At 38.5% G+C, this 26,081-nt stretch overlaps 1 protein-coding gene across 3 annotated transcripts in view; it reads left to right on the top strand.

Annotated features, from left to right (window-relative positions):
- The window catches only part of OSBPL2 (oxysterol binding protein like 2), a 93,016-nt gene extending 67,799 nt beyond the window's left edge, over positions 1–25,217 (top strand). For 2 of the 3 annotated variants that reach the window (XM_042462708.1, XM_042462709.1), the window contains 8 exons: positions 669–851; positions 3,840–3,947; positions 8,268–8,357; positions 10,659–10,782; positions 12,302–12,421; positions 16,602–16,725; positions 18,100–18,190; positions 19,921–25,217. In XM_042462708.1, the coding sequence (XP_042318642.1) occupies positions 669–851; positions 3,840–3,947; positions 8,268–8,357; positions 10,659–10,782; positions 12,302–12,421; positions 16,602–16,725; positions 18,100–18,190; positions 19,921–20,023 (943 nt within the window). In that variant the 3' untranslated portion in view covers positions 20,024–25,217. The remainder of the gene's footprint in view (positions 1–668; positions 852–3,839; positions 3,948–8,267; positions 8,358–10,658; positions 10,783–12,301; positions 12,422–16,601; positions 16,726–18,099; positions 18,191–19,920) is intronic. The other variant, XM_042462710.1, reaches the window with a different exon arrangement.
- The last annotated feature ends 864 nt before the right edge of the window (positions 25,218–26,081 follow it).

Raw genomic sequence — 26,081 nt, 5'->3', positions numbered from 1 at the left:
TCCAGGGAACCACTCAAAATGATGGAGATCGGGTCTACTACCAGTTAGAGTACAGCAGAATAGTATTTCTTTCTGCCAGTGTGTGAGGCTGTGACAATCAGAAACAGAACACTGTTGCAACACCTTGGCTCACCAGAGATTGCTGGTGGAAGGAGGCTTCTCAGTTGCCAGCAGAACATAGCTTCATTGCTTAGTGTGGATGCTAGCTATTAAGGTGGGTTTGGGAGGTCGAGCCAAGAAACAATACTTAGTTATGCATTCATAACTAAGTTGGCAACATAGGATCTCAACCAGTGTTCAAATACAGTTACTACTCCATTTCCGTGGGGGAAATGGAAATTTGCACGTATTCAAGCCTGATTGGCTTGAATGGCTGCAGATGCCATTTTAACCCTCCCTGCTTGCTGGTTCGCAAAGGACCATTCGCGAAGGACCAACACTGCGGACTCAAAGTCTGAGAAAATGGAGGGAGCACTGTACTGTATTAAATTTGTCTTGTCAGAATGCCGAGAAGCCTAGCATGGTGGGAAGGGAAAGAGAACATTTCTTCTTAACTATTACTTGATAAAGGCAATTAGACTATTTCAGCAAGCAATAGTTCACATCTGGTCTTCTGCCTTTCTTTGTGAAATTCTCATTTATATTGTACTTTTTCCCCTTATTTCCAGGGAGGATTTAGGTTTTAGGTTTATTTCTGAACAGGTCAGTCATCATCCACCTATCAGTGCATTTTATTCAGAAGGCTTAAACCAGGACTTCGTTTTTCATGGATCAATTTATCCTAAACTGAAGTTCTGGGGGAAGAGTGTTGAAGCAGAGCCTCGGGGAACAATAACATTGGAACTTTTAAAGTAGGTCTATTTTTCCTTTTGTTACTTACACTTAGCTTAAAACTATTCCAAATAAATAAGCTGGTCAGTGATCTTTTTCAGTATCATGTATGCCTGTGAGAGGTTGAATTTAGATATCTCAGGCTTTTAAAAGTGGACTAAGAGATGTGGTATTAAGCACGTATACACAAATAGTAACATATGGATTTGTTGGGGCTTTTTGGAAGGATATCTGCAATCATATTTTTAGATATGCGGATCATATGTTTGGACCTCATTTTCCTCTTAGGCATTTGATATTTACTGAATCAAAAGTTAATTGTTCTGCCTGCTGAACTGGTCTGAGATGTGTGTGTGTGTTGACAAGCTCTGTTATATACTAATGTAATAAACAGTGTCATAATCTTGGACTGTTATAATAAGTGATTCCAAATAATACCAATATATTTAATACTTCAATAGCAGGAATTTCTAAATATAAATAATAGAACAGACAAATGGATAAATCTGTACATTTTTAGAATACAAAAGATCATCAACAATTGAGACACTTGACACATATACAAGACAGGATTCACAAATGGTTTTCTATATTAACAAGGTCAAAATATAAAATGCAAAATGGCTTAAAAGCAGAGAATGGCATCAATAAAATTTCTATAGAGAGTTGTTACAGAATATAATCCAACGTTTAGTACTCAGCTTCACAGTCAGTTGTGTATCTCTTTCTGAAATTGATATCCCACCCACCTTCATTGGTCCTCTCTATCTTGAATGGCATAGTTGAAAACTTCTCTCTTTCATTTAGTTTCAAAGTTACTACAAGATCCTTTTGCATACTGATTTTCCAGACTAACATGGCTTTTTGAATTCTAGAATCGTATCAGGAAACATTAAATTGCAGTTATGGGAAATGGACTACAGTTGGCCCTCCACGTTTGTAGCTTTTGACTTTTGTGGATTTGATTATTCATGGGTTTGATTATTATGTTCTCTGTAGGAATCTCTAGGTCTTCCAGCTCAACTCTACTTCCTCTTGAAGTTGCCCTGGAGAACCTTCAGATTCCTAGAGAGAACACATTTCTAGGCATCCTTCAGCACAATTCAGTGTCAATCTCTGGTGGACGTTGACCATAGAGTTGTGTTGGAGGCCTTGGAGTTTCCTAGAGAGCTATTCCCTCAGGTTAAAAAAAATTTTTTTTTTTAATTTGCAGTTTGTCCTCTTTCATGGGGGTCCTGTGCCCCTAACCCCAGAGAATGTGTACAGAATTTTATACGTAATTTCCCTAAGGCAAATCTGTCAGATGGCTTTCCTGGCAAGATTTGTTCCGGAGTCCCGGGGAGCAGGGGTTACCTTTGACTTCCTCTGAGGCAGAGTGTGAAATTGCAATGGCTGTCATTACAGGTTTGTACTGGGTCCCCAGTACCCTGCTTGAGGCCTTTTGGCAATTGAGTTCTATGAAGAAACATATAAACATTACTTTGCTGTATTTTGTTTGATTTTCCCTGTATAGTCAGACCTCTTTATCCATGGATTCATCATACCTCTAGGGTTTGAAAATATATATGTATATATTCCAAAAAGCAAACCTTGATTTTCCCATGTTGTATAAGAGAAACCGTTCCACTATGCCTTTGTATTGAAGGGGACTTGAGCATCCATGGCTTTTGGTATCTATGGGTGGAGGTCCTGAACCAAACTCCAGTGGATAACTAAGGCCTATTGTATTTTAAATACATGAGTGTTTCAAACCCTAATACAGGAAGTCCTCTGAGAGGCGATATTGAATGGAGGAGTGTTGTATGACGAATAGGTTAAGCACTTTCTTGTACCTGCTACCATGTTTTCTAGAAATGGCTTTTTGTCACTGAAATGATTGTTATCTGTGTGTGTTAGGAGCATATAATTACAGCGCTATAGAAATAAAGTTTAATAATAATAATAATAATAATAATAATAATAATAATAATAATAATAATAATAATAATGTGTGGGTCTTAGTGTGTTATGCCATTGGAAGAGCCAATCCCCTATTCCATAGATTTTCAATTCCAGGTTTGTATGTTTGAGAGTGAATTAAGTTTAAAAATGTTTCATGGCTTTAACACTGGTCTGTTATCAGGAATGTAGGAATAGTGTGTGTGTGTGTCAAAAACCCAAACAGTGATAAGTTTTACCTATAGTCGGGTGAAGAAAACGACAACTTCATTGAAAAGTGTATAAATGTCTTCTGAAACGAGAGTCAGAAGTTGAGCCTGTAAAAGAGTACATGATAAGGTGAGCCCAAAGTGTTGGGCATAATGTCCTGGTGGATATATAGGGGAAAATGTGGTCCAAAGATATAAAATTTACTTTGTGCATTAATTAAATAAAAACAACCCTATATAAGATGATATATAGATGGTATACATCAACCCCAAATAAGCTGTCAAAAATGGCCCAAAGTGTTTCAAATCAGTGTTGGGGATGTCAAGATAAAGGGGGGGGGGGTACTTTTTCATGTTGTGGACTTGTAACAAAGCAAAAAGTTACTGATCTAAGATTTATTTGTTAATCAAAAAAAATATTAAAACTAGATTTTGTAATGTTACCAGTAGTGTTTTTGTTGGGGATTATGGATAAAGAACTGTACAGTAAACATGGATCACTTCTTTGATATTTGACAACAGCAGCAAGAATGCTGTTCGCTCAAACTTGGAAATGGACAGAAGCATCAGCAATGGAAGAGTGGATTGTTAAGGCTGCTGAATTAGCAGACCAAATTATTAAGTAACTTCAAACACATCCCTTCTTTCATCCAGTGGTTTATTAGATTCCCATCATTTCAAAATACTGCACAGTGAAAAGGCTAAGGGTGAATACTACAGAGAACACTATACAAATAGGAGTGCTTCATTGGAAGATGAATTGGAACAATTAGACTCAAGTTAATTTCAGATGAATTTTAGTTATTTCTTTGTTTCATTTTCCTAGCGTCTGATTATTTTTTTTCCATTGTCCCCCACCAGACATAATGAAGCTTACACGTGGACAAACCCTACCTGCTGTGTACATAATGTAATTATTGGCAAGCTTTGGCTAGAACAATATGGGGCAGTAGAAATTATAAATCACAGGTAATATCTGTTTAATCCATATATTACATCCTAAAATTGAGTCCTTTAAAAAATAAACCAGTGGCAGTATAATTACTTTGTCAGGTTTTTCTGCTCATTTTTTGGAAAGCAGATCGGAGTCAATGGCTTGTTTGGGTGGATGCTAATTTTTCCTTACTGTTTAAGAAAAAGTGTGCTTCTGGGAATTAATTTTTATGTTTTAGGGTAATTCTCTTGCAGACACATACAAAGAGATAGAGAGATGTTCCTGTTAAGGAGTATTTTTGAGAATCTCTTTCTTGACAATTTTCTCTATACAGATTGTAGATGTTCTTTATCATTGTGTCTGTGCAGATATGAGTTTTCTATTAGTGTAAAGCCTTCATTTGATACCTTGTAAAGCTGAGCAGTCAGATGGGAACCATTTTCCAGGACTCTAGTGCATGCAATCCCAGTGTTTCTCCTCATTTCTTTTTCTACTGTACTGGTGATATAGTTTAGGAAATTCTCTGTCATTTTCTCTTAGCCTTGCTAAGCATTATTTTTCTATTTCTCTCTTTTTTATAATTTTTGTGTTTTTTCCCTTGTTTCTTGTGTAATTTTAATTTCTTTGCATTTTTAGCTCCAATGCATAGAGCCCTTAAATTAAAAGTATAACAGAAATATACTTGCCCCTGAACGTCCTTCTGCCCATTAGGATGTCACACACTTTCTTTGCAACTGATATTCCTTTTTGTCTTTTGTATGTAGTCCATAGTAGAAACTGTGCAGCTATCCAGATATAGTTGAACTGTAGTTCCCAACATTCCTCATTGGCTGTGTGGGTTAGGGCTGGTGGAAGTTACAGAGCAATAACATCTGGAGGTCAGTGCAATTTCCACTCTCAAGCCTGCAAGACTTCTTCTGGGGGAAGGTGTTTGACATGACAAAGAGAAGCCAAGTTGCCTCTGTGGTGACTTGGGGGCCTTTCCCTGGAGCCCTTGGCACCCTGTGCGTGGCCCTTTACTCCCAGGGAGTCCCCTCTTGTCACACTTTCCCTTCTAGGATCTCCTAGGTCTCCATTCCCCACTCCCTGCTGAGCGGAATGAGACCCCTGGAGGTCCTATAGTCTCGCTGCCACCACTCAGTGAATTCAATGCACTACGTCTCCCAGCACACACTGAGACTTGCTGGGACCTCTAGTTTCTTTCTGTACTAACCCAGAGCAATCAGTAGCCGAGTTAAGGCACGTGTACAGGAGCAGAGAGAGAGACAGCTGATACTTTTAAAAGAAAGGAGTTTATTTTAAAGAAATAGCATAGAATAGAAAGATATCATTCGTGCAGAGCCACCTTGCTATGCAGGTCTAGAAAAGCATAATTGCAAAGAGTTCATTTCACACAAGCCATTGTTGAAAATAACAAAAGGCCTAAACGCACTAGCTAACACGTTCCTAACTACTCACGGAGTGATGGGATTTGTAGTCCTTTTGAGTTCCTGGATGCAGGGAGGGCCCCTTGCCTCTCGACCTGCATTCCTCTGAGTCTGTGTCTCCCAGACTCCAAGAGACACCATCTGGTTCCCCCCAGGAGAGGACAAAGGGAGAGACAAAGGACCGCATGGCTGCACAAGCCTTTTTAAAGATTTTCCATAGAAAGTTCTTGAATCTCGTGGTCCTACTCTCTGATTGGTCAGTTAGACCTTGCATCAGCTATGATGTCACAGCTCATTAGCATGTGATGTCATCTCTCATTAGCATGTACCTCCTCCCAGATTAAACCTTTGTAGTTCAGGAGAAGTCCTCAGGTGACTGGAGGACCAGTCATCACAGCCTCATCCTTCTTCAGTTGTGGAAATGGCCCTTTTAACCCAGGAAATGTGCAGACAACAAAAGGGTGCTCAGTAAGCCTCTTTTTACTGTGATCTGTTTCGTTGGCTCCCCTTTCTTTTTCAGCTTCTGTTGAGCTGCCACTAAAAGTGGCTTCTTTGGCACTAACAATTTTAGTTAACAGTGACTCTTCAATACCCTCCACCTCAATACCAGCAACATCAAAATTGTCTGCTGAAATCTCAGGATATTCTGTAGAACAACTGTTAAGCAAAAAAAATTGTTTGCTGTAAAAAAAGAGAAGAGGATGAAGTTGAATCAGAGAACAGAGAGGGTGTCTATTCTCGGCTTCAACTTCTTCTTCTCTTACTCCCATAAGGTGATGCATGCCTTCAGATGTTATGGTTTTGGAACACCCGCTTGCCTCAACATTTTTAACACCTCCTCCTCCTATGTTAGATTGCCCTGCTCTTGTTGTGGAGACAATTCATCAGGCCATTGATCTAACCTACTATAGACAAACAATAGATTCAGCCTTAGGAGAGAAATCTCAGAGAAGTCTACAGAACCAGTTCTGTAAGGAACATTCAGTCTCAGAGTCAATTATCATCTGCTTCAATTAATTGGAGGTCATCAGATTTGCACTGTGGCTGTTTTGCACCCCACAGTTAATCTAATCATGACACATGCAGCAGCAGCAGGTTCAAGGTGTTTATGGTATCAAAAAAGACTGGTGTGGATTGCTGGGAACATACCTTAGAAGTGTGTGAACTGTTGTATAGGAAGACAGTGACCACCTGATTACTCAACTCTAGAAGGCTCCAAATGAAATATTTTTACAGTAAAAGAACAGACAGCAATGAATACACAGAGAACCACTTCAGGAACTGAACTTACAATAAGTAATTTATCCTTTCTATACCTCAAGTTTGGGAGTTCGGCATAAATACTTTACCAAGCAAATGTTCCTGATGCATGTGCACAGACCTTTCTCTCACATCACTCTTGCCAAAGTCTTTCTATTTTCCCCCATTTTTTTTTCATATTGTTGGGTTATTTTCCCTGCAATATACATGGACAGTCTGTCCATGATTGCAAAATCATTCACTTTAATCTTCCATTCTCTTAGAGTGGGTATTATATTAGTTTTCCAGTACTGTATTTCGCATATATCATGCAGGCTGCCATAATCATGTACAGGATTATATTTTTCTCGTCCTGAATCATTTGTTCCTGTATAGTATCTATTATATTATATTAAATAAAAATAGCTCTGGTTGAAACGGAATTTTCCCCCCAATAGTTCCTGCATTGCCTTATATATGTTCAATTTAATTTCCATCCAACATTCAGCGGCACACATTGTTACATCCGCTCGCCACTTTGACCACATTTCTCCTTTATTATCTTCCCTTCACTGGCTCCCCTTTCCCTTCCGTATTCAGTATAAGCCTCTATTGTTAACTTTTAATGCCCTGCATGAGCTGGCCTCTCTTTATTTATCTGAACTTTTTTCTCCTTATATTGCCACTCGTACCCTCCGTTCTAGTAGTCAAGGTCTGCTGTCCCAGCCTAGGATCTCCACTGCCCCATCCCAGATTCGTCCCTTTTCACTTGCTGCCCCTCACTCCTGGAACCTTCTTCCCCCACAAACATGGGTCAGCACTTCATTGACTACTTTTAAATCTAGTTGAAGACCACCTGTTTAGGGAAGCGTTCCCAGGCACTGTGTGAATATTTATCTGATATTTGATTAGATAGTGGATGTTGATATTTTAATTGATGCCTGTTTTTTTTAACTAATTCTATTTTATATTACTACCTACTGTTTATATGTATTTTGTAGATTGTATGCCATTGGCAGGTTTATATTTTATATTTTTATTGATTTGATTATCTATGTACAGCGTTGTGTACATTTACAGCGCTATAGAAATAAACTATAATAATAAGAATAATAAGAATAAGAATAATATGTTTTCCCAATAAGTTTGTACTTTATCGCATTGCCACCACATGTGCTACATTTCCATTTCGTGGTAAAATTAAAGTATGTGTCTATTCAAAGTCATTCAAAATTGGTTCTCCTTTTCACATTACAGTATTATTATTATTATTATTATTATTATTATTATTATTAACCTTTATTATTATTAACCTTTATTTATAAAGTGCTGTAAATTTACACAGCGCTGTACATACAATCTTTTTAATTGGATGGTTCCCTGCCCTCAGGCTTACAATCTAAAAAGACACGACACAAAGGGAGTGGTGGTGGGGAAGGGGCCTCTAGAAAAATTTTCAGAATGTGTGCATGACAGATCCATCATACCCTTGATTCTGTCACTTTTTTCCTGATTGACACTGCAAAGTATCTACAACTGTTATCAAAAGACTCCTTGATCAAAATATATTTACTGTTAAAATCACATGTTGGGCAGTGGGACATATATAGGAATATTGTGTTGTATTTAAGTTCAACACCAAGTTGATAGCTTTATGACTTGTTAATTTTATTTGTTTTTCTTTTATAGTACTGGAGATAAATGTATACTTAACTTTAAACCATGTGGGCTGTTTGGTAAAGAACTTCACAGAATAGAAGGCCACATTCAGGACAAAAAGTAAGTGGTGTGTGTTTACTTTTTCAGTGACAACTGCTTTTCTTTAGTTTGAGCTGATGTTGGCTGTGGATGTATACATACATCCCTATGCAGGGGAAGTAGTTCATTTCCCACTTGTTGTAAAATAAGCTCTGCTTCTTTATTTCCCCTTTCACTTCTATAATAACCCAAATTCAACATTGAAAAGTAAGCTTTTGGTGTTGGGCAACAACAATAACTGATGAACTGGACAATGTGGATGAAGTAAAATACTCAATTTCCTTCATTATTTTTCTTCTTGAAGTATTGCAATAAGCTAGAGATGGGGGTTGGGTTGGTACTTCAAATAGATGGCTTCTAGTAGAGATGAGAAAGACTGTCTGCTTGTTTCTGGGCTTCATTTCTCTAAAGAGGGATACATGTATGACCCCAAAAGCGTCAGTATGGATTCACAGCATGGATCACCACTCAGTTGTGTATATCTGTACATCCTGAATCTTGGATAGCATACATTGAGGTTTTGGATTAGTTCTCCTCCTCATTCATTTTCATTTTCCATGCAAATACAGTGGTGCCTCGGGTTACGAAATTAATTCGTTCCGCCATTCCTTTCGTAACCCGGGACTTTTCCGTTAGCACTGGAAAGCCTATAGCTGCACTTTGCAGCATTTGAATTTCGCGCCGAAATGAATTTCGTAACCCGAAAAATATTTCGTAACCCGAAACAGTTTTTGCCAATCCAACTTTTTCGTATCCCGGAAATTTCGTAACCCGATCATTTCGTATCCCGAGGCACCACTGTATTTGGTTACTATTAGGTCAGTATTTTATGATAGTTCACACCACTAGACTAGCTTAAAGCTTGACCTAAAATATTTGTTAATGAAATCTTGGGTGTAAATTCAAGATTTCCCTATTATTTTTCTGAAATACAAACAAGTCAGAAATCAGCAGTACTAATGTAGCACAGTCCTTAATTTCTGATCCTTTATTTTAAGTCAAGAGTTGTGGTGGGGAAATGTAAAATGTCTGCACCATCAAGAGTAGCGCGCCAGCTGTGTCTGTTCCTTGAGATGTCAGATCTGGCTATGAAGATCCATGCCTTGATTACATCCTCTTTGAATTACTGTAATGCACTCTGCATGGGGCTGCCTTTGGAAACTCTTCAGAAACTTCAGTGGGTCCAAAATTCTGAGGCCAGGCTGCTGACTGGGTCTGGTTACAAGCACATATAATGTCCCTGTTGAAACAGATTTGCTGTTTCATTCCACTTCTGGGTAGTATTCAAAATGCTGGTTAAAGCCCTACATCAATGGCACTCAAAACTTTTCTTTTGGTGCCCCCTTTACATTTACTCCAGTGACCCCTGCAACCATAATATATAAATAAAAACATTTTTAGTGTGCATATTTTCATTTGCACATTTATGTATATTCATATTTTAACATTTTATAAGAAAACAACATTGTTCAAATTAGAACAGTTGAATTTAATTAAATTCAGTATTTAACTCAGGACGTGTAAATTTTACATATAAAAACGTTTAGGGGGAGGAGGAAGAGGGATCAGAGCCTACAAGTCTCATGCTCCCCTTGAGTAGCTCTCACGCCTCTCCAGAGGTCCCGCCACACTGTTCGAGTACCATTTTCCAGACTGTCTAAAAGACTATGGTTGCATCTACACTGCAGAATGCCTGCAGTTTGACATCTTTGTAACTGCCATGACTCAATGCTATGGAATTCTGAGATTTCTTGTTTTGTGAGATATTTAGCTTTCTCTGTTACAAAGCTCTGGTGCCACAACAAACTATAAATCCTATGTTTCCATAGGCTGGAGCCAAGAAAGTTAAAGCGGTTCAAACTGCATTCATTTTGCAGTGTGGCAGCAGCCTATATCTCACTATATGAGCCGACTCAAGTTTTAAAACCTTTGGGGGGACTTTCTCTTGATCCCACCACCATCACAGGCACATTTGGTGAGAGCATGAGAGATAGCCTTCTCAGCAGCTGTGGAACTCCATTCCATGGGAGCTGGCCCCCCCTCTTTGCTCTTTTTCTGCCCGCAGGCAAAGACCTTTTTATTTAAGCAGGTCTTTGGTGTTTAAATTATGAGTCAGAAGGATGTTCAGAATGTGGTGTGAATGATTTTATCTTTTTCTTTCAATTATCTCTTAAACATATTTTCAACTATTTCATGAAGGTGAAGCTACCTCTTCACAGAATCATAGAGTTGGAAGATACCACTATGTTTTCAGTATTATTCCCTGTAATTCTGCAAATGCATATAAACACTTTGTGTGTTTTTCTTTTTTTAAACGATCAGTAAGAAGAAACTTGCAGTTATCTATGGCAAATGGACGGAATGTTTATGGTGCGTTGATCCTTCCACTTATGAAAATTACAAGAAGAATGAGAAGAAAGGTGGTGACCAGAAGAAACCAAAGCCGGTAATGTTTACTTATATTGTACTGGCAGGAGGAGGAATTGCGCTTTTACACATTAAGCAAGTTTCATGAAAATGAAACATTGGAAAAATACTAAAGTGTTACAGTGCAAGCTGGACAAACTGAACCTATTAGTAATTTTATTGCCTTTGTGGCAAGAATCCACACCCCACATTGTATTCTGTGAATTGCTAGGAAGGTATCCAGTACTGTCTATCCGTTTGTTAAAGGATGTTTGACCCAGCAGAGTCTTTTATCTTTGGAGGGGGAATAATTTTTGCTGGTTCTCTCTTTTCACTTCAGGTCCCTGTATCACAGCCCCAGATCGTCTGTGGGTGGTTGAGAAATCTGTCATAACAATAAAGAAGATTGTTTTAAAAAAGAAGAATTTGACAAAAAATAAAAAAAATAAAAATCCACCCACCCCTTTAAGGAGGCCAGTTGTTTCAGAGAGACTTCTGTGAATGGAAAGAAAGCATTGCATACCAACACCACTGACTTCAGTGGGTGGTATAATTCACTAGTTTTTGGGATTACGACTGGGCAAAGCTGCTGATCTAGACTGATTTGTATCTTATATCATTGGGAATTGATGCACATATCTTTTAACAGAGCCCTCTGTGAAAAAAATAGAAAATATTCATTTTGCTCCCACTTGTCCAGTACTCTACAGATCTCAGTACAAAATTTTATTGCATGGTGTTCTGTAGTAAGCAGTTGCTATTTTGTTTGCCAAACGGATAAGTGCTAATTGTTTCACTAATACAAGCAGCAAGTGTGTTGCCCTGACCATTAGTTCAATGACACCCTGCTACTTGCCTGGAAATAGGTCTTGTAGAAGCAAAGACTCATATCTTTTGCTATTTATATTAGTATAGTGGGGATGTAGTCAGAGAGGAGCTTTTTGGACAAATATTGGGGAAACCAGCAGGTGTAAGAATTACAAAAGGGGAAGGAGGGATGTCTTTGCCCTCAGTTTCTGTGTGGTTTTTGCCGGGAAATTATATTGCATAATATATTTAATATTTAATTTATGGGGAGGTTGTGAACTACTATGGTTTGAGGGTTGGGTTATTGGAAGCTTCACTGTTGTATACGTAGTGGTTTGAGCATTGGAGTAAGACTCTGGAGACCAGGGTTCGATTCCCTGATCAACCATGAAACTCACTGCGTGACCTTGGTCAAGTCACATTCTGTCAGTCTCAGAGGATGGCGATGGCAAATGCCCTCTGAAGAAACTTGCCAGGAAACCCCTATGATCGGTTCACTTTAGGGTTGCCCTAAGTCGGGAATGACTTGAAGGCACCTCAACAACAACAACAAATATAGAAGAGGAGAGGATTGTAGAGCCAGGATAGACTGCTTGAGCATCATTTGTTCATATTGCATGAAATAATGATTTACTGAGCGGCCATATTACATTTGAACCATCTGAAGTGTGTGGAGTCCTGAAAATGGGATCAAGAATTTTAAAGTTGCTATTCTTTATGTTCACCATAAATGATTTTTCCTTTGTTTTAAGAGTGAGGAGCCTGAAAATGATGAAGCTGATGATATGCCAGAGATCCAAGAGACTGTGCAATTCATACCTGGCAGTAAGCTACTTTGGAGGATAAGTACTAGACCACCAAATTCATCTCAGGTAAATTGCTCAAAATTGGTATATTAGGTGTGGGTGTACATTTATGTAAGAGAATGCAAAACAGGTTTAAGTTCTCCCTGGAATCCAAAATGGTGAAGGGTCTGGAAACCATTCCCAATGAGGAAGGACTTAGGGAGCTGGGCATGTTCAGCCTGGAGAGGAGAAGGTTAAGAGGTGATACGATAGCCCTGTTTAAATACTTGAAGAGGATGTAAATGTTGAGGAAGGAGCTAGCTTGTTTTCTGCTGCTCCAGAGATTAGGACCCGGAGCAATGGATGCAAGCTGCAGGAAAAGAGATTCCACCTAACATTAGGAGGAACATCTTGACAGTAAGGGCGTTGCGACAGTGGACCACACTCACTCGGAGAGTGATGGAGTCTCCCTCCTTGGAGGTCTTTAAACAGAGGCTGGATGGCCATCTGTCAGGGATGCTTTGATGAGATTTCCTGCATGCAGGGGGTTGGACTGGAATAGACCTGTTGTTGCGGTCTCTTACAGCTCTATGATTCTAGATGATTAAACTGAGGCTGTCGTACATTATCCACATCATGAGAAGGCATGACTCACTAGAAAAAAAACAATAATGCTAGGAAAGGTTGAGGAAAGAGAGAAAGACCTGGCTAGATTCAGTCAGGGAGGTCACAGGCCTTAATTTGCAGGACCTAAGCAGAGCAGTGGAGAAAAGGAGGACTTGGAGATGTCTCAGACACAGGGTTGTTATGAGTTGAGGTCGATTCAAGGGCAGCTAACAACAACAGGCACATACCTTGAAAGCAAAAAGTGTGTGTTATATCTTGGGCTCAGCATAAACTCTGTATAATTGTTACTAATAATGTTATTAGATAACTTTATTATCCTGTTATAGCCTTTGGGAACAGCATGTAACATGATAGTAAACTCCCCAAGACAGTATCTTAAAACTGGAGAATGTTGTCCCCTAGATGATTTTGGACTACATCAGTCCTAATTAGCACAGGTAGTGGCAAGGGATTATGGGATTTGCAGTCTGAGCAGGCACAGGTTCCTATGTCTCCCTTAAATCCAGGATGGGAATTTTGGAGTGTTCCAGATGTTGCTGAACTGCAGCTCTAAGCAGCTCCAGCCAATTTAGCCAATAGTGAAGAATCTGAGGAAGGAAGATTGTCTTAAAAGAGAGGGATCATAGAATGAAAGGAAACTCTTACCTGAATCCAAATTGCAGTTAATGGCAGTGTCACCTGTAGATTAACCCATATAATTTTCTCCACATACCTCCACTTCTTTACTTGAAAATAAATGGCAATTAAAACTAAACTTCATTTAAACAACCACATGGATCTGTCATTCATCTTTAAATGGCAATGGCCTATGATTAGTGTGTTTTCCTAGGAACAGTTGAGCTAACGAGTGTTGTTTAGAGCATTCAAAAACAATGTGGACCAGCCTGTCTCAGAATGGTTATGTCAGTTAAATGGCAGAAGCAGTGAAACACTACTGATTCTGCTATTCTTACTAATTAAGAGGTTTTCTGAGCTGCAATAATCCGTAAGCATTTCCAAGGTGTGTTTTTTAAATTGGCAAATTTATAGTGTTCAGCCAGTACAACTCCAGAACAAATGAGTCAATGATGTTTCTAGGCATTTTGGCTCTTTAATAAAAAAGTCTCTTTCTAAAATGCAGTAGAGGTATATTAAATTTGGCCAGAACTGTCTCATGACAATACTTTTGATAAATGATGGACTATTGTTGGCGGTTTCTTTGCCCATATCATAAATTAGTGAACTTACCTACATAATTCCTTTTACTTCTTGTGGATCTTTATGACTGCAGAAGCAAGTAAAGGTTTCATTCTGATAAAGTGGCAAACTTCTTACAGTCTGATTACTTTCAGTTCAGGATGCTGCCATTTTACTTGTTCTGTTAGGCAGCTGTATTGTCAGGTACATTTCATGAAAAGTGCCTCTATATGGGTTTCAATGGTACTAATGGACATTTTGGGGGGGTTGAAATGGGGAATTCCATGAGACAATAGGATACCTTAGCACCACTTTACTGTTTTTCAATTTCTTGGAGCTGATAATAAACATAAAAACACAAAACGGAGAAATCTTGATTACAACTCTCCTGTGTCATGTATGGCCCTTCCAGCATTACAATAAACCATGATTTGTTGTAATGGAAAAGGCTCACAGTAAGCAGCGTACTCACATATTCTTTATTTTCCTCATCTAATCCTAGATCCCTTTCACATGTTGTCTCCTTAAGCCAGGTGTCCCCCATCCTATATCTGTGCATTTCATTTTTTTGCCCTAAGTGCAGTACCTTACATTTCTCCCTGTTGAAGTTCATTCTGTTAGCTGTGGCCCAGCTTTCTAGTCTATTCAAGTCATTTTGAATTTTGATCCTGTCCTCTGGAGTATTAGCTATTCCTCCTAATTTGGTGTCATTTGAAGGGATGTCGTATTGAGGAGGGAGCAAGCTTGTTTTCTGCTGCTCCAGAGACTAGGACCCGGAGCAATGGATGCAAGCTGCAGGAAAAGAGATTCCACCTCAACATTAGGAGGAATTTCCTGACAGTAAGGGCTGTTTGACAGTGGAACACACTTTCTAGGAGTGTAGTGGAGTCTCCCTCCTTGGAGGTCTTCAAACGGAGGCTGGATGGCCATCTGTCGGGGATGCTTTGATTTGGATTTCCTGCATGGCAGGGGGTTGGGCTGGATGGCCCTTGCGGTCTCTTCCAACTCTACGATTCTATGATTCTATGAAAGATAATAAGATCTTAACTATAGCTTGTCATTTTGGCAAAAACTGACAAACTGTGACTAATCTTAATTGTGAGCTCATTTAAAGAGCCAGCTTCACAACAAACCATAGTTCATGTTAATTACTGTTTAAATGTAATACTAAATTTTAGTCATACTTGGCCTTCTGTATCCACAGATTCTTCATCCATGGATTCATGCATCCATGACTTGGAAATATTTCAAAATATATAAATTACAAAAAGCAAACCTTAATTTTGCCATTCTATATAAGGGACAACCTTTTACTATGCCATTGTATTTAATGGGACCTGAGTATCTTGGATTTTGGTATCCAAGGGGATGGATGGATGTGTGTGTGTGTGTGTGTGTGTGTGTGTGTATGTTGAAACCAAATTCCTGGGGATACCAAGGGCCCACTGTACTTAACATGGTAGTGTATGCTTTTGAGCTCCTCATTACAATCATGGGAAGGGAATGAGCCCAAGGGAATTCCCAAGTGATGGTTTAAATGTAGTCACCATGGATTATACAGTTATAGCACAATGATTCCACTCTAATTGTCATGGCCATATGTTGTGGAATCTTGGGGTATGAACTTTGGTGAGGTACTAGACTTGCTCTCTGGTTGAGAATGCTAAATATTCCTCCCTAAACTGTAAAGCACAGGATTCTGTAGGGTGGAACTATAGCAGTTAAAATGGAATCATACTGCTATAATTGTGTAGTGTGAAAGGGCCCCCATGTTTTTTCCCCTGCAGGCACAGTTTTCATCCAGTTATAATATCCTCTTTCTTTTCTTACAGCTTCTTCCATCTTTTTTTTAACCAGAGTAAATCAGGTTAAGCAGAGAAAGATCATAATGGCAACATATTTTTGTTCTGAATTGGATGGGTGAATACATGATGACTGAAGTATAGGGGGAGGAGTTGCCATAAGGGAAAGTGGATGGCAGGTTGAGGATGGTCTCTTCTCCCCCACTTGCCCTGAACTTCTGGTTACACAGCCATGTTCAATTTTGCGTGGCAACTCCTTCCTACTAAACATACTTCTTTTGTCTAACCTTTAAACTCTGTTAATCCTTTCTTTTTGGTTTTTGAGTATTACCAGTCCTGTAATTGATTCCTAAAGTTGTTCCCTGCTGGAACAAATTGTGCTCTATCTCTGCCCTGAAGTTACAGATTTCAGTAGGAAATTAAACTGTGCTATTCACTTTATTTTAAAAAGGAATGTATTCTTGCACAAGTTAGTTTAATAAAATGTCTTTAAGCATTTTTTAAAAGGAAAATGTTTGCAGTTGCTTAATGTAGGCAGGCATACCACTATGTGGTCGGAAACGTCTCTTCTCCTAAGCTTTGTCCAACTGGCTAATAACCATAATAGGGGTGATTTCTGACTGACAACATATTTATATGTTTGTGTTTATTTTTAACTTAAGATGTACAATTTCACCAGTTTTGCTGTCAGTCTCAATGAATTAGAAAAAGGCATGGAAGAAGTGCTGGCTCCCACTGATTGTCGATTGCGACCAGACATCAGACACATGGAGAATGGAGAAATAGGTAGGAATGTGCAAGGCATATGCATGCAGCCTTGAAATCTAATGTAATTTTATTCTGTTATGGGGCTTCTCTCGTTTTTATTTTTTCTTTTAGCAGTTTAAGTTCATAGAGCATGAAATCAAACTTTGGGGGAGAACATTATATAAGAAACACTTATATAATGTTTCTTTTGAAGATTTCAAGCAGCAATTGTTAGAACAAGTTCTATTTTTAATTTTTAAATTTTTAATGCATTTCTTTTTTTAATTGCATGTTATTTTACTGCTGTAATCTGCTTGGATTACAGCAGAATACAAATAAATACTATTATTATTAAGTTACAGCTACAATACAAAATGACAGACAAAAACAGCAGCATATTGGCTTAACTTTAGTCCGTTTCAGCCAATTTCATCCACTGATCAGTGCTGTGATTTTTGTTGTCTGTATCAGATTTGCCTCTCTAATTTTAGGGCCTTGCTCCTGGCTGAGCTGCTTTGAATGAGAAGCTAACATTTCATGGATTACAGTGGTGTTTCCTCAGGATTTATGTAGGACAGAGGGTTGACAGAATATAGCCCACAGGTTTTTTCATTTCTTGTCCTTGTGTGGAATGTAATTGAAATCTGCCCCCTTCCACCGGATTGTAAAAGGCTGTTCTCCTTAGATAGATGGAGATTCTCACAGGCGGGGTACAGACCGCCGCTTTGCGGCGGTCTGCCGCCGCCGGCAGTAGGTCCGCGGGGGAGCCGGAGCCTTCACACGGCCTGACTCCCGCGCGGACCGAAAAAGAAGCTCCAAAATGGAGCTTCTTTTAAAGTCGCGTTTGCGACGTAGCGAGGCGCCAGGGGCGCGCTCGCTACGTCACAAGCGGCGCGACACGTCTGGACGCTGTGCGTCCAGTACGTAAAGATGGCGGCGCCCATGTAGAAGGGGCGCCGCCATCTTGTACGTATACAATACGTATACAATACGTACTAGGGTTAGGGGGTGCAGAAGCACCGCCCCTTCCTAACCCTAGTACGTATTGTATACGTACTAAATGGCGGTGTGTATCCCGCCACAATTACCAAATTTGGTTTTGGGGCTAAATTGCTGGAGTTAAGAGACAGCAGCCAAAATTAAAGTGATGGTTTACAAAGAATAGGTTTATCGGGAACTGTAATGGCAGGATCTGCTTTTCTGTTTTCTTTTGAATGCATGCAGCTTTTATCTTTTGTGCTTTTAAAGTGTTGATATTGGAATGAATAAAAATTTGAATAAATTGGTCTGAGTCATGAATATATGATATATTCCTAAAATGATCTGGATTTTGTTTCTCTACCTTCCATTCCTTCTGTATTTTTTTCCTCCTTATTTTATAAAGTAACCAATCCCTCTTAAAATGTCTGTTAGATCTGGCTAGCAAAGAAAAAGAGAGGCTAGAAGAGAAACAGAGAGCGGCTCGTAAGGAACGTGCAAAAGATGAAATGGAATGGAAAACAAGGTAAATAATAGGGGTTGGGATGGGAGAAGAAATTCCCACTGAACGTAGGAGCCGTCATAGAGCAATGCATCAAATTTTGTGTCTGTGATTTTAAATTGCCATCTTTGTCAGTTTTATTGTTCACATACAGTACTTATTCTTTTGGAGGAAGACGCTTTAACCTAAATCCTATTTGTTATTCCTAACTAGAGTAGATTAATTGAATCAGTGGGATTTACCTACATGTTGACTCACTATTCAAGAATGGATTTAGTGGATCTACTTTAACTGGGATTCACCAACAGCATTCTAGTCTATGGATGTAAACATAGAGGCCGAAAGAATTTTGGCATTCTTATGGTGGCATCTGCCTGTTTTAAATAGTAAGAGAAGGAGAGCATTTAATAATAATAATAATAAATAAATAAATAATAATAATAATAATAATAATAATAATAATAATAATAATAATATGTTTTATTTATAAACCGCTATTCCAAATAGATCATAGCGGTGTACAAGAAAATTATATAACAGTACAAGAAAAATCTACAATTAAGATACACTGTATCTTCAGGCCAGCCCCTGATGACGCTGGGCCGGCCTGCTCTCTCCCTCAACGGCCGAAAGATGACAGTTATGGAGGGAGGGCACTCTGTCTTCTGGCCAGCCCCTGATGACGCTGGGCCGGCCTGCTCTCTCCCTCAGCGGCCGAAAGATGACAGTTATGGAGGGAGGGCGCTCAGTCTTCAGGCCAGCCCCTGGTGACGCTGGGCCGGCCTGCTCTCTCCCTCAACGGCCGAAAGATGATGATGATGATGATAATAATAATAATAATAATAATAATAATAATAATAATAATAATAATAATAATAATAATAGGATTTATTTATATGTTGCCCAATCACTGGGAATCTGGGCGGCTTACAACAGAGGGGATAATAGACGGTTCCCTGCCCTCAGGCTTACAATCTAAAAATCTAATTTTACAATCTAATGTTTTTAGCATGCTAAAAAGTGTTGAGTTAGGTCCGAAACACACTGGAGACATAATCCAGTTTGAGACCACTTTAACTGTCCTGGGTCAGTTCTAGGGAATGGATTACGTCTGCAGTGTGTTTTGGACCTTTTACTAATATTGATTGAGCTGGCAACACATGGTCAGATGGATTGCTGGGGAGGGAAAGAAGAATGAATGGTTTCCTTAAAATTAAGAAAGGGCCACACACCTCGGTGGTACAGCAAAGATTTTCATGCAAAGTGTCCCACGTTCAGTCCTCAGAATTTCTAGATACAGTTGACAAGATTCCATCTGAAACCCTAGACAGCTATTGTCAATCTGCAGTAGGTCAGACTCATGCTCAATAAAAATGGATTCCTCTGTTAGTCTGTTATTGAAATATGGAGCACCTCACTACAGGGCAGTGGTGTGAACCTGTTAGGGCCAGTTCTTTTGCACAGAACTGTTTGGATCGATAAGAATCATGTTGTTCAGACAGGTGCCTAAATGCAAAAAGCATACTAGGCTCAGGGGATCCTGTTGGTAGCCCTGTGAACTGAGATTTGTTTTTAAAATGAAGTGATGAAAAGTGGTATAGGGTCTTGGCACAAGGCACAAGGATAGGGTCTATCCTTTAATTCTTTCTTCCATCTATGGCAGCATTAAAATTAATTTCCCCAACTTTGTGGGTTTTTATTTACTGCTCTTTGTAACAGTATTTCCTTTGCCTTCCTTTTTTCTTTTCTTACAGATGGTTTTATCAAGGAACTAATCCATATCTTGGGACTCCTGACTGGTTATACTCCGGAGGGTACTTTGATAGAAACTTCTTTGACTGTCCAGATATATATTGAAATCTTGAATGCAGTTTCTCCTTTGCCCAGGATCAGTAGTCTTCAATGAATCAAGTGACGCTCTTGGCTTTGCCATGACTAGAAAGCACTTTTTTTTCTAAAGCAAAGTTTTAATGAAAAGTATCAGTTGCTGATCACGAATTTTTCATTTAATTTTGATTGCCAAAATATTTAAGTCTTGTTTTTTTCCCCTTGAAGGTACAACCTGAAATTAATCATGTTTCAGAAGAAAGTGGCTTGCATGTTTTTTGTTTGCTTTCCCTTATTAGTCATTTTACATTTTATCTCTTGGGCAGAATTGACTTGTAGCCAGTGGAGAGGCTGCACCTTTATTAAAACTGAGATGACAGCCGCATGGTTTCTTATATTTCAGTTATAAAGGATGCCTTTAGAGCATTCACAGGTCAGAGCAACAGTGCTAAATCGGTACAACAGAAATATGATTGTGGCCATTGGAAAGGCATCTAATAAGAATTGGAATGACTAGGATTCTTGGGAGTCTGCGGAATAGTCTCTAATTTTAAAAGCTTCACAACTGTAGCAAGAGAACATTAAGCTTAGATTTCAGAAGCTGTTACTCTATTTTGCCTCAATCTTTGGGCACTGTGATTATCAATTACATGAAGTACTTGTGACATTTTTAAAACAAACAACTGTAGTGAATGTTGGATGTGGCTTGTAGGTGTTCTTAGTGAACACCTGCCTGTCTGAAGTTTCAGAATGTTTTGTTTCTAAAACACAGGATACTTTGAATATATTTATAGGAACTTGGGTGTTGTGTGTAGATCATGTATGAAATCAAACCTTTTTGTTTCTGTTCAGAGATGTTTTTGTCTCCAGTTCTGCTTTTGGCAAGCTGACATTATTCAGGAGTTACAGGCCAATTCACAAACATGCACACTCTTCTTCCTCTTTGGATTTACTTAGAATGTATCTACAAAAAGTTAATGTTTGTTTTGCATTTTAGTGCATGTTTTGAAGTATTTACTACATTACAACTGGTAGTACATTCTTGAAAAGCAATTCCCTGTTACCTTTTTTGCTAAAGCTGAGTGACATGATGAGAGCTTTCACTAAATTTCCAGTAAGGAAATCCTTCCTTGAGAGTGGTTTTATTCTTCAGATTTAAAATATCAAAGCCATATAATCCCAGAATTGTTTGAATTTTGAGGGGAAATAATATTTTTCTTTTTACTTATACATTTCCATAATGAAAGTGAACATTACAGTAGTATATGTGAGCTTTAAAAACAAGTTGTTAATTTGCCAGATGTTTTAAAATGTTCAAAAATTAAATGTTAAATTGAGCTACCGAATTTACTGTGTTACTAAATTTGGATTCGTGCAAAGATGACACAAAAGGTTCAGAGAAAACAACTGAGTGATTTCAGAATTACAATAATCAAATAAGTAATCTGTTGTTCTACTTTGGATATTCCTCTTTTATCCCTATATATTTAAAGCAAACCGGAAAATGTACAGTCTTGCAAGTACAGGTGAATTGCAACTGCCATCATCCCTTACCACAGGTGTTGCTGACTAGTGCTGATGGCAGCTGAAGTCCAACAACTTCTGGTGGCTCATGCATTCTCTGATTTAAAATACTGTACCCAACCTGGCTGGTGGTTTTTTACATCACTTTATACTTGCAAATGTCAATCTGAGACTTGGCGTTGGAAGTTTATTTGAAGAGGAAAGAGACATTCAAAGACATTTTTGGGGGTGGACTATTGTTGGGTTATAGAGCCTTTACACTGTGACTAAAAAGGAGGAAAATGTGACTAACCCTTTTAGTCACATTTTGTTATATTCTGAAATCATTTGAGGCAATAAAAGACACTACCTTGAGAAGTGTCTCTGGCTAGCGTATCTTGTGAGAACTTAACATTATGTTCTTGGGTATAATGTACCAGGCATTCCAGCTTCATGTTCTCCATTCATGCCAGTGAGGCTTCATATTGCTTGGTGAAAGCTTTCCCTTCAGAAAACTTGACCACAGAATTTCTCTCATTGTTACTTGTGCATTTCTCTTTCCTCTTGCAGTGAATCCACTGCTTCTGAACACCATAAATCAGTGTGTATGAAAAATTAATAAATTCCTCATATAAAGCAGCAATTGATCCACTTTTTGAACAATTGAGCAACAATTCTCCAACAATTGGTTTCATCCAGAAAGCAGTAGTTTTCCCCTGATTGCTCTTCTCTACCAGTCAGTAGGCAGGAAAAGGGTGTCCACACTGTACTGTTCCACAAAAAGGCAGCATTGAGTCCATAGCCTGCCTGCCTGCTGCTGTACTTCTATTTCTCACAGTTATTTACCCAATAAAACCTGACTGTTGGAGTGGGATATTCTGAGCCTTGTGTGTAACAGAGACAATAAAGTTTTGAAATTTACTTTCATTCTCCAGGTTTGAGACAACTCTATCCCCTATTAGAAGTTTTGAAGAAATTTTTAAATTTTGGAGCCAAAGGTTTTGTTAAAAATACTACAGCTGCTCCTACCTTCTGTGTATAAATAGATACATGCCCCGTTATTAGAAGGAAATATTTGAATTTTAAATTGCAGAAGAAGCACATTAGCATAGTCTTTAAAAAAAAGTTTACAGGTAATGTTTCATTCAAATTGCATCATGAGGCAAAAATGGCATCTTGTATTTTCTGTAATGTTTAATTATTTTGAAACCCATGCTTTCTTTCTATTTAAGGTGTTCTATATTTTATTGTTAAAGAAGAGTAATACTGTAGAATATTTTCCATCATGTATTTGTTGCAAAAACAGCTTGCATTCAGTAAATCATGTCTGCATGTTTTGCATTCTGTTCTTCATTCCCAGGTGCACACCATATTAATGCTTTGGGTGCATGGCTGATTCTTACACAGATATATTTAAAACATGACATGAAATAACAATGCCAACGGGAAGCCTGAAGTTCCTGTGCAGCCTAGGAGGTTTAGCTTGGCAATTGTTTCTCTGCAAAGGATGAATTTTACTGGAAAATGCTTCTTACATATACATTCTCCAGTCTTTGAGCCCTTAATTTCTAACCCATCTCATCAATATGAGAATCAGAAGAGGTTCAAATTAAAATTCACACTAACCTCTGAGGCCCTTAATAGCTTAGACTGTAATGTTAAATGATGTTACTTTAAAAAGATACCCATCCATTTTGTTTACATTATACTTGCACTTGTTCTTAGTGCCACCTTCTTAACTCAAGCACTGCCTTACAAAAGTTGACCATTTGACACCTCCACAGGGAGGAAAAAGCACTTTTAAAATGAATCATGTTAACCGTTAAGGTAGCTATAACTGAAAAGATTTTTTTTTTATGTGGAGAATAGTTACTTATTTGCTTGGCTGCTCATTTTCCATTCTCTATTCTATCTATCTTGATGTGTTAGTTTGAATTAAGGCTTTGTGCATAAATTAGTCCCAGTGCTTTGTATCTGATATGAGTTCCACATATATATCTGCCGTGTCTGTATGACTGTGACACTGAATTAAATGGGGAAACTTTGCCAGCACAAAGGATGTGTAGATTAGATCTTGATCTAGCTTTGGTTGGGGCCATTGGTTTGCCTCTTGGTCAATAGGTAAGCTATGTTTACTTAAAGATACATGCGACATTATTACAATCTATGGCTAGGAGGAAGCAGAAGTCAACACTAGAATAGACCACCTCTTGCATACCATGCAGGTAACAGGCCATTAATCTGTAATTAAACTAATTGCCTGGTAATACATTCTGCAGTTGCATAATGTGTCCACAACACTTAGTTTTCATTTCAACATGCAATATATTTGGCTGCATTGTTCTTACAGTTGATTTGACATGATATCAGATTTGTAAAACACTACTAACTTTACGGAGTCCTCTGGCAGGATGGCATTAACTGCACAGTATAATTTTTTTAAAAAACACATTATTTCAGAAAGAAAAAGATTAGAGATCCTGTTAAGTAATTATTTGCTTGACCTCATTACTTTTTAAAATCTGAGTAAAACAACATTATTTTCACAGAGATATAAAAATATAATTGAGTTTATCCCTATTGCACTTAGACTACAATTTGGGATCATAGATGTTTTGACCTATGATCCATTTATGAATCCTTGACTTACATTTTAAGAGGCAAATCCTGGTATGGTTAAAATCTCTACAAGATTATCTAATTACAATTGATATATAAATATTCTACGTTGATAATTTTAGGGTGATGAACAAATATATGTCAATCGTAAAGGTCCTCTACAAGCTTTCCAAAATATTTATTGCTCCCATTGTTCCTTCCCAAATGTGGAAAGGTTGCAAGAATCTCCAGATTGCTAACTGTAACATTCAGGTAGCTTGTCATTCTGAAAAATAAAATAATATATATATATATATATTGTGTTGTAACATCCAAACAGTTCAGGTGGCTGGTGTGGTCTTTAATCTGTCTCCTGTTCACTGTACTCTGTGTACTTAAATATTTCAAATAAAATGTAAACGTTCCTGTTCATGTAGTGTTTTAATACTTACATTAATTTTACAATGTATTGTAATGTTACCTCTCAAAATACATACGTGGTTTGGGGTTAATTGTAAAATAAAGCAATATTTAAATTTATGTAAAGCTAATGGTTCTAACACAGAAATTGATTTTTAGTATGATTTTTATAGCATGGGGGGGAAATTAAAACGTTATATATGTATCTACATCCCTCCTTCCTCAATTTCCCAGTCCACTCTCTGCTGCTACTGTTGCTGTTCTGTTTTGCCTTACTTGTTCTGCTTTATCCCTAGTAATAATTTACAAACACTGCACAATCCACCTGGAATTCATTTTGGTCCAAGCCTCATTTATAAAGAACAGGGGTTTGCACAAGATCATCACACCGATCCAGTGGTGCAAGCTCCCTGAATGGGGCTTGTATTGGAAAGCAAGTCCAGGCAGACTGTGCCCCTTTGTGGTTTTGGGTTTGTTTCTGTTTTTTTGCCTTACCCATGTTGCATGAAAATGTTGGAGGATATTAATAAGAAAAAGGCTTTAGTGAAATGGATTTATTTTTATAATATTTAATAACTGTCAATACCCATCTATATTAACTATATGAAATCATATTACCTTTTTAGAAAAGTCTGTACAGGTTTGTGGACTTAAATGTTAAAAATGTAAAAGCAAATAAAGTTTGTTTTGGAGAAGACAGGTAGTTTCTGTTCCCTCAGTGTCTTATTTGACTTCCTGCCTTCCCTGTTTTTCTCCCAATAAACTCAGTTGGCAAAATGTTCTTCCATTAAAGCAGCTATTCCCAAACTTCGTTCCTCCAGATGTTTTGGACTTCAGCTCCTATAATTCCTGACTGTCCACCAAATGGGTTAGAGCTTCTGGGAGCTGAAGTCCGAAATTCTTGGAGGACCAGTTTGGGAATCTCCGCTCTAGAGAATTATTTTAAAACAGTGGTTCCCAAAGTTTGGTCCCTGAGGTGTTCTGGACTTCAACTCTCAGAAAGCTTGACCAACAGTTAGGAAATCAGGGAGCCAAAGTCCAAAACATCTGGAGGACCAAAGCCTGGCAACCATTGTTTTAAAATCAGAGTTTATAGGCACCTTTTGACTAACTGTGAAAAGTTCGCCCTGTACATTCGAGTTGGAAGACACACCAAGGGCCACCCAGTCCAACCCCCTGCCATGCAGGAACTCACAATCAAAGCATCCCTGACAGATGGCCTCCCAACCTCTATTTAAAGACCTCCAAGGAGGGAGACTCCACCACTCTCAAAGGGAACATGTTCCACTGCCAAACAGCTCCTACTGTCAGGAAGTTCCTCCTAATGTTGAGGTGAAATCTCTTTTCCTGCAGTTTGACTCCACTGCTCCATGTCCTATTCTCTGGAGCAGCAGAAAAGAAACTTGCTCCATTCTCAGTATGACATCCCTCCAAATATTTAAACAGGGCTACCATATCACCTCTTAACTTTCTCCAGGCTAAACATCCCCAGCTCCCTGAGTCGTTCCTCATAGGGCATGGTTTCCAGACCCTTCACCATTTTAGTCGCTCTCCTTTGGACACGCTC

The sequence above is a fragment of the Sceloporus undulatus genome, chromosome 4, assembly GCF_019175285.1.
Source record: "Sceloporus undulatus isolate JIND9_A2432 ecotype Alabama chromosome 4, SceUnd_v1.1, whole genome shotgun sequence".
Lineage (NCBI taxonomy): Eukaryota > Metazoa > Chordata > Lepidosauria > Squamata > Phrynosomatidae > Sceloporus > Sceloporus undulatus.
Note: the sequence above shows the minus strand (reverse complement) of the source record. Positions and strands in the feature narration are given on the sequence as shown.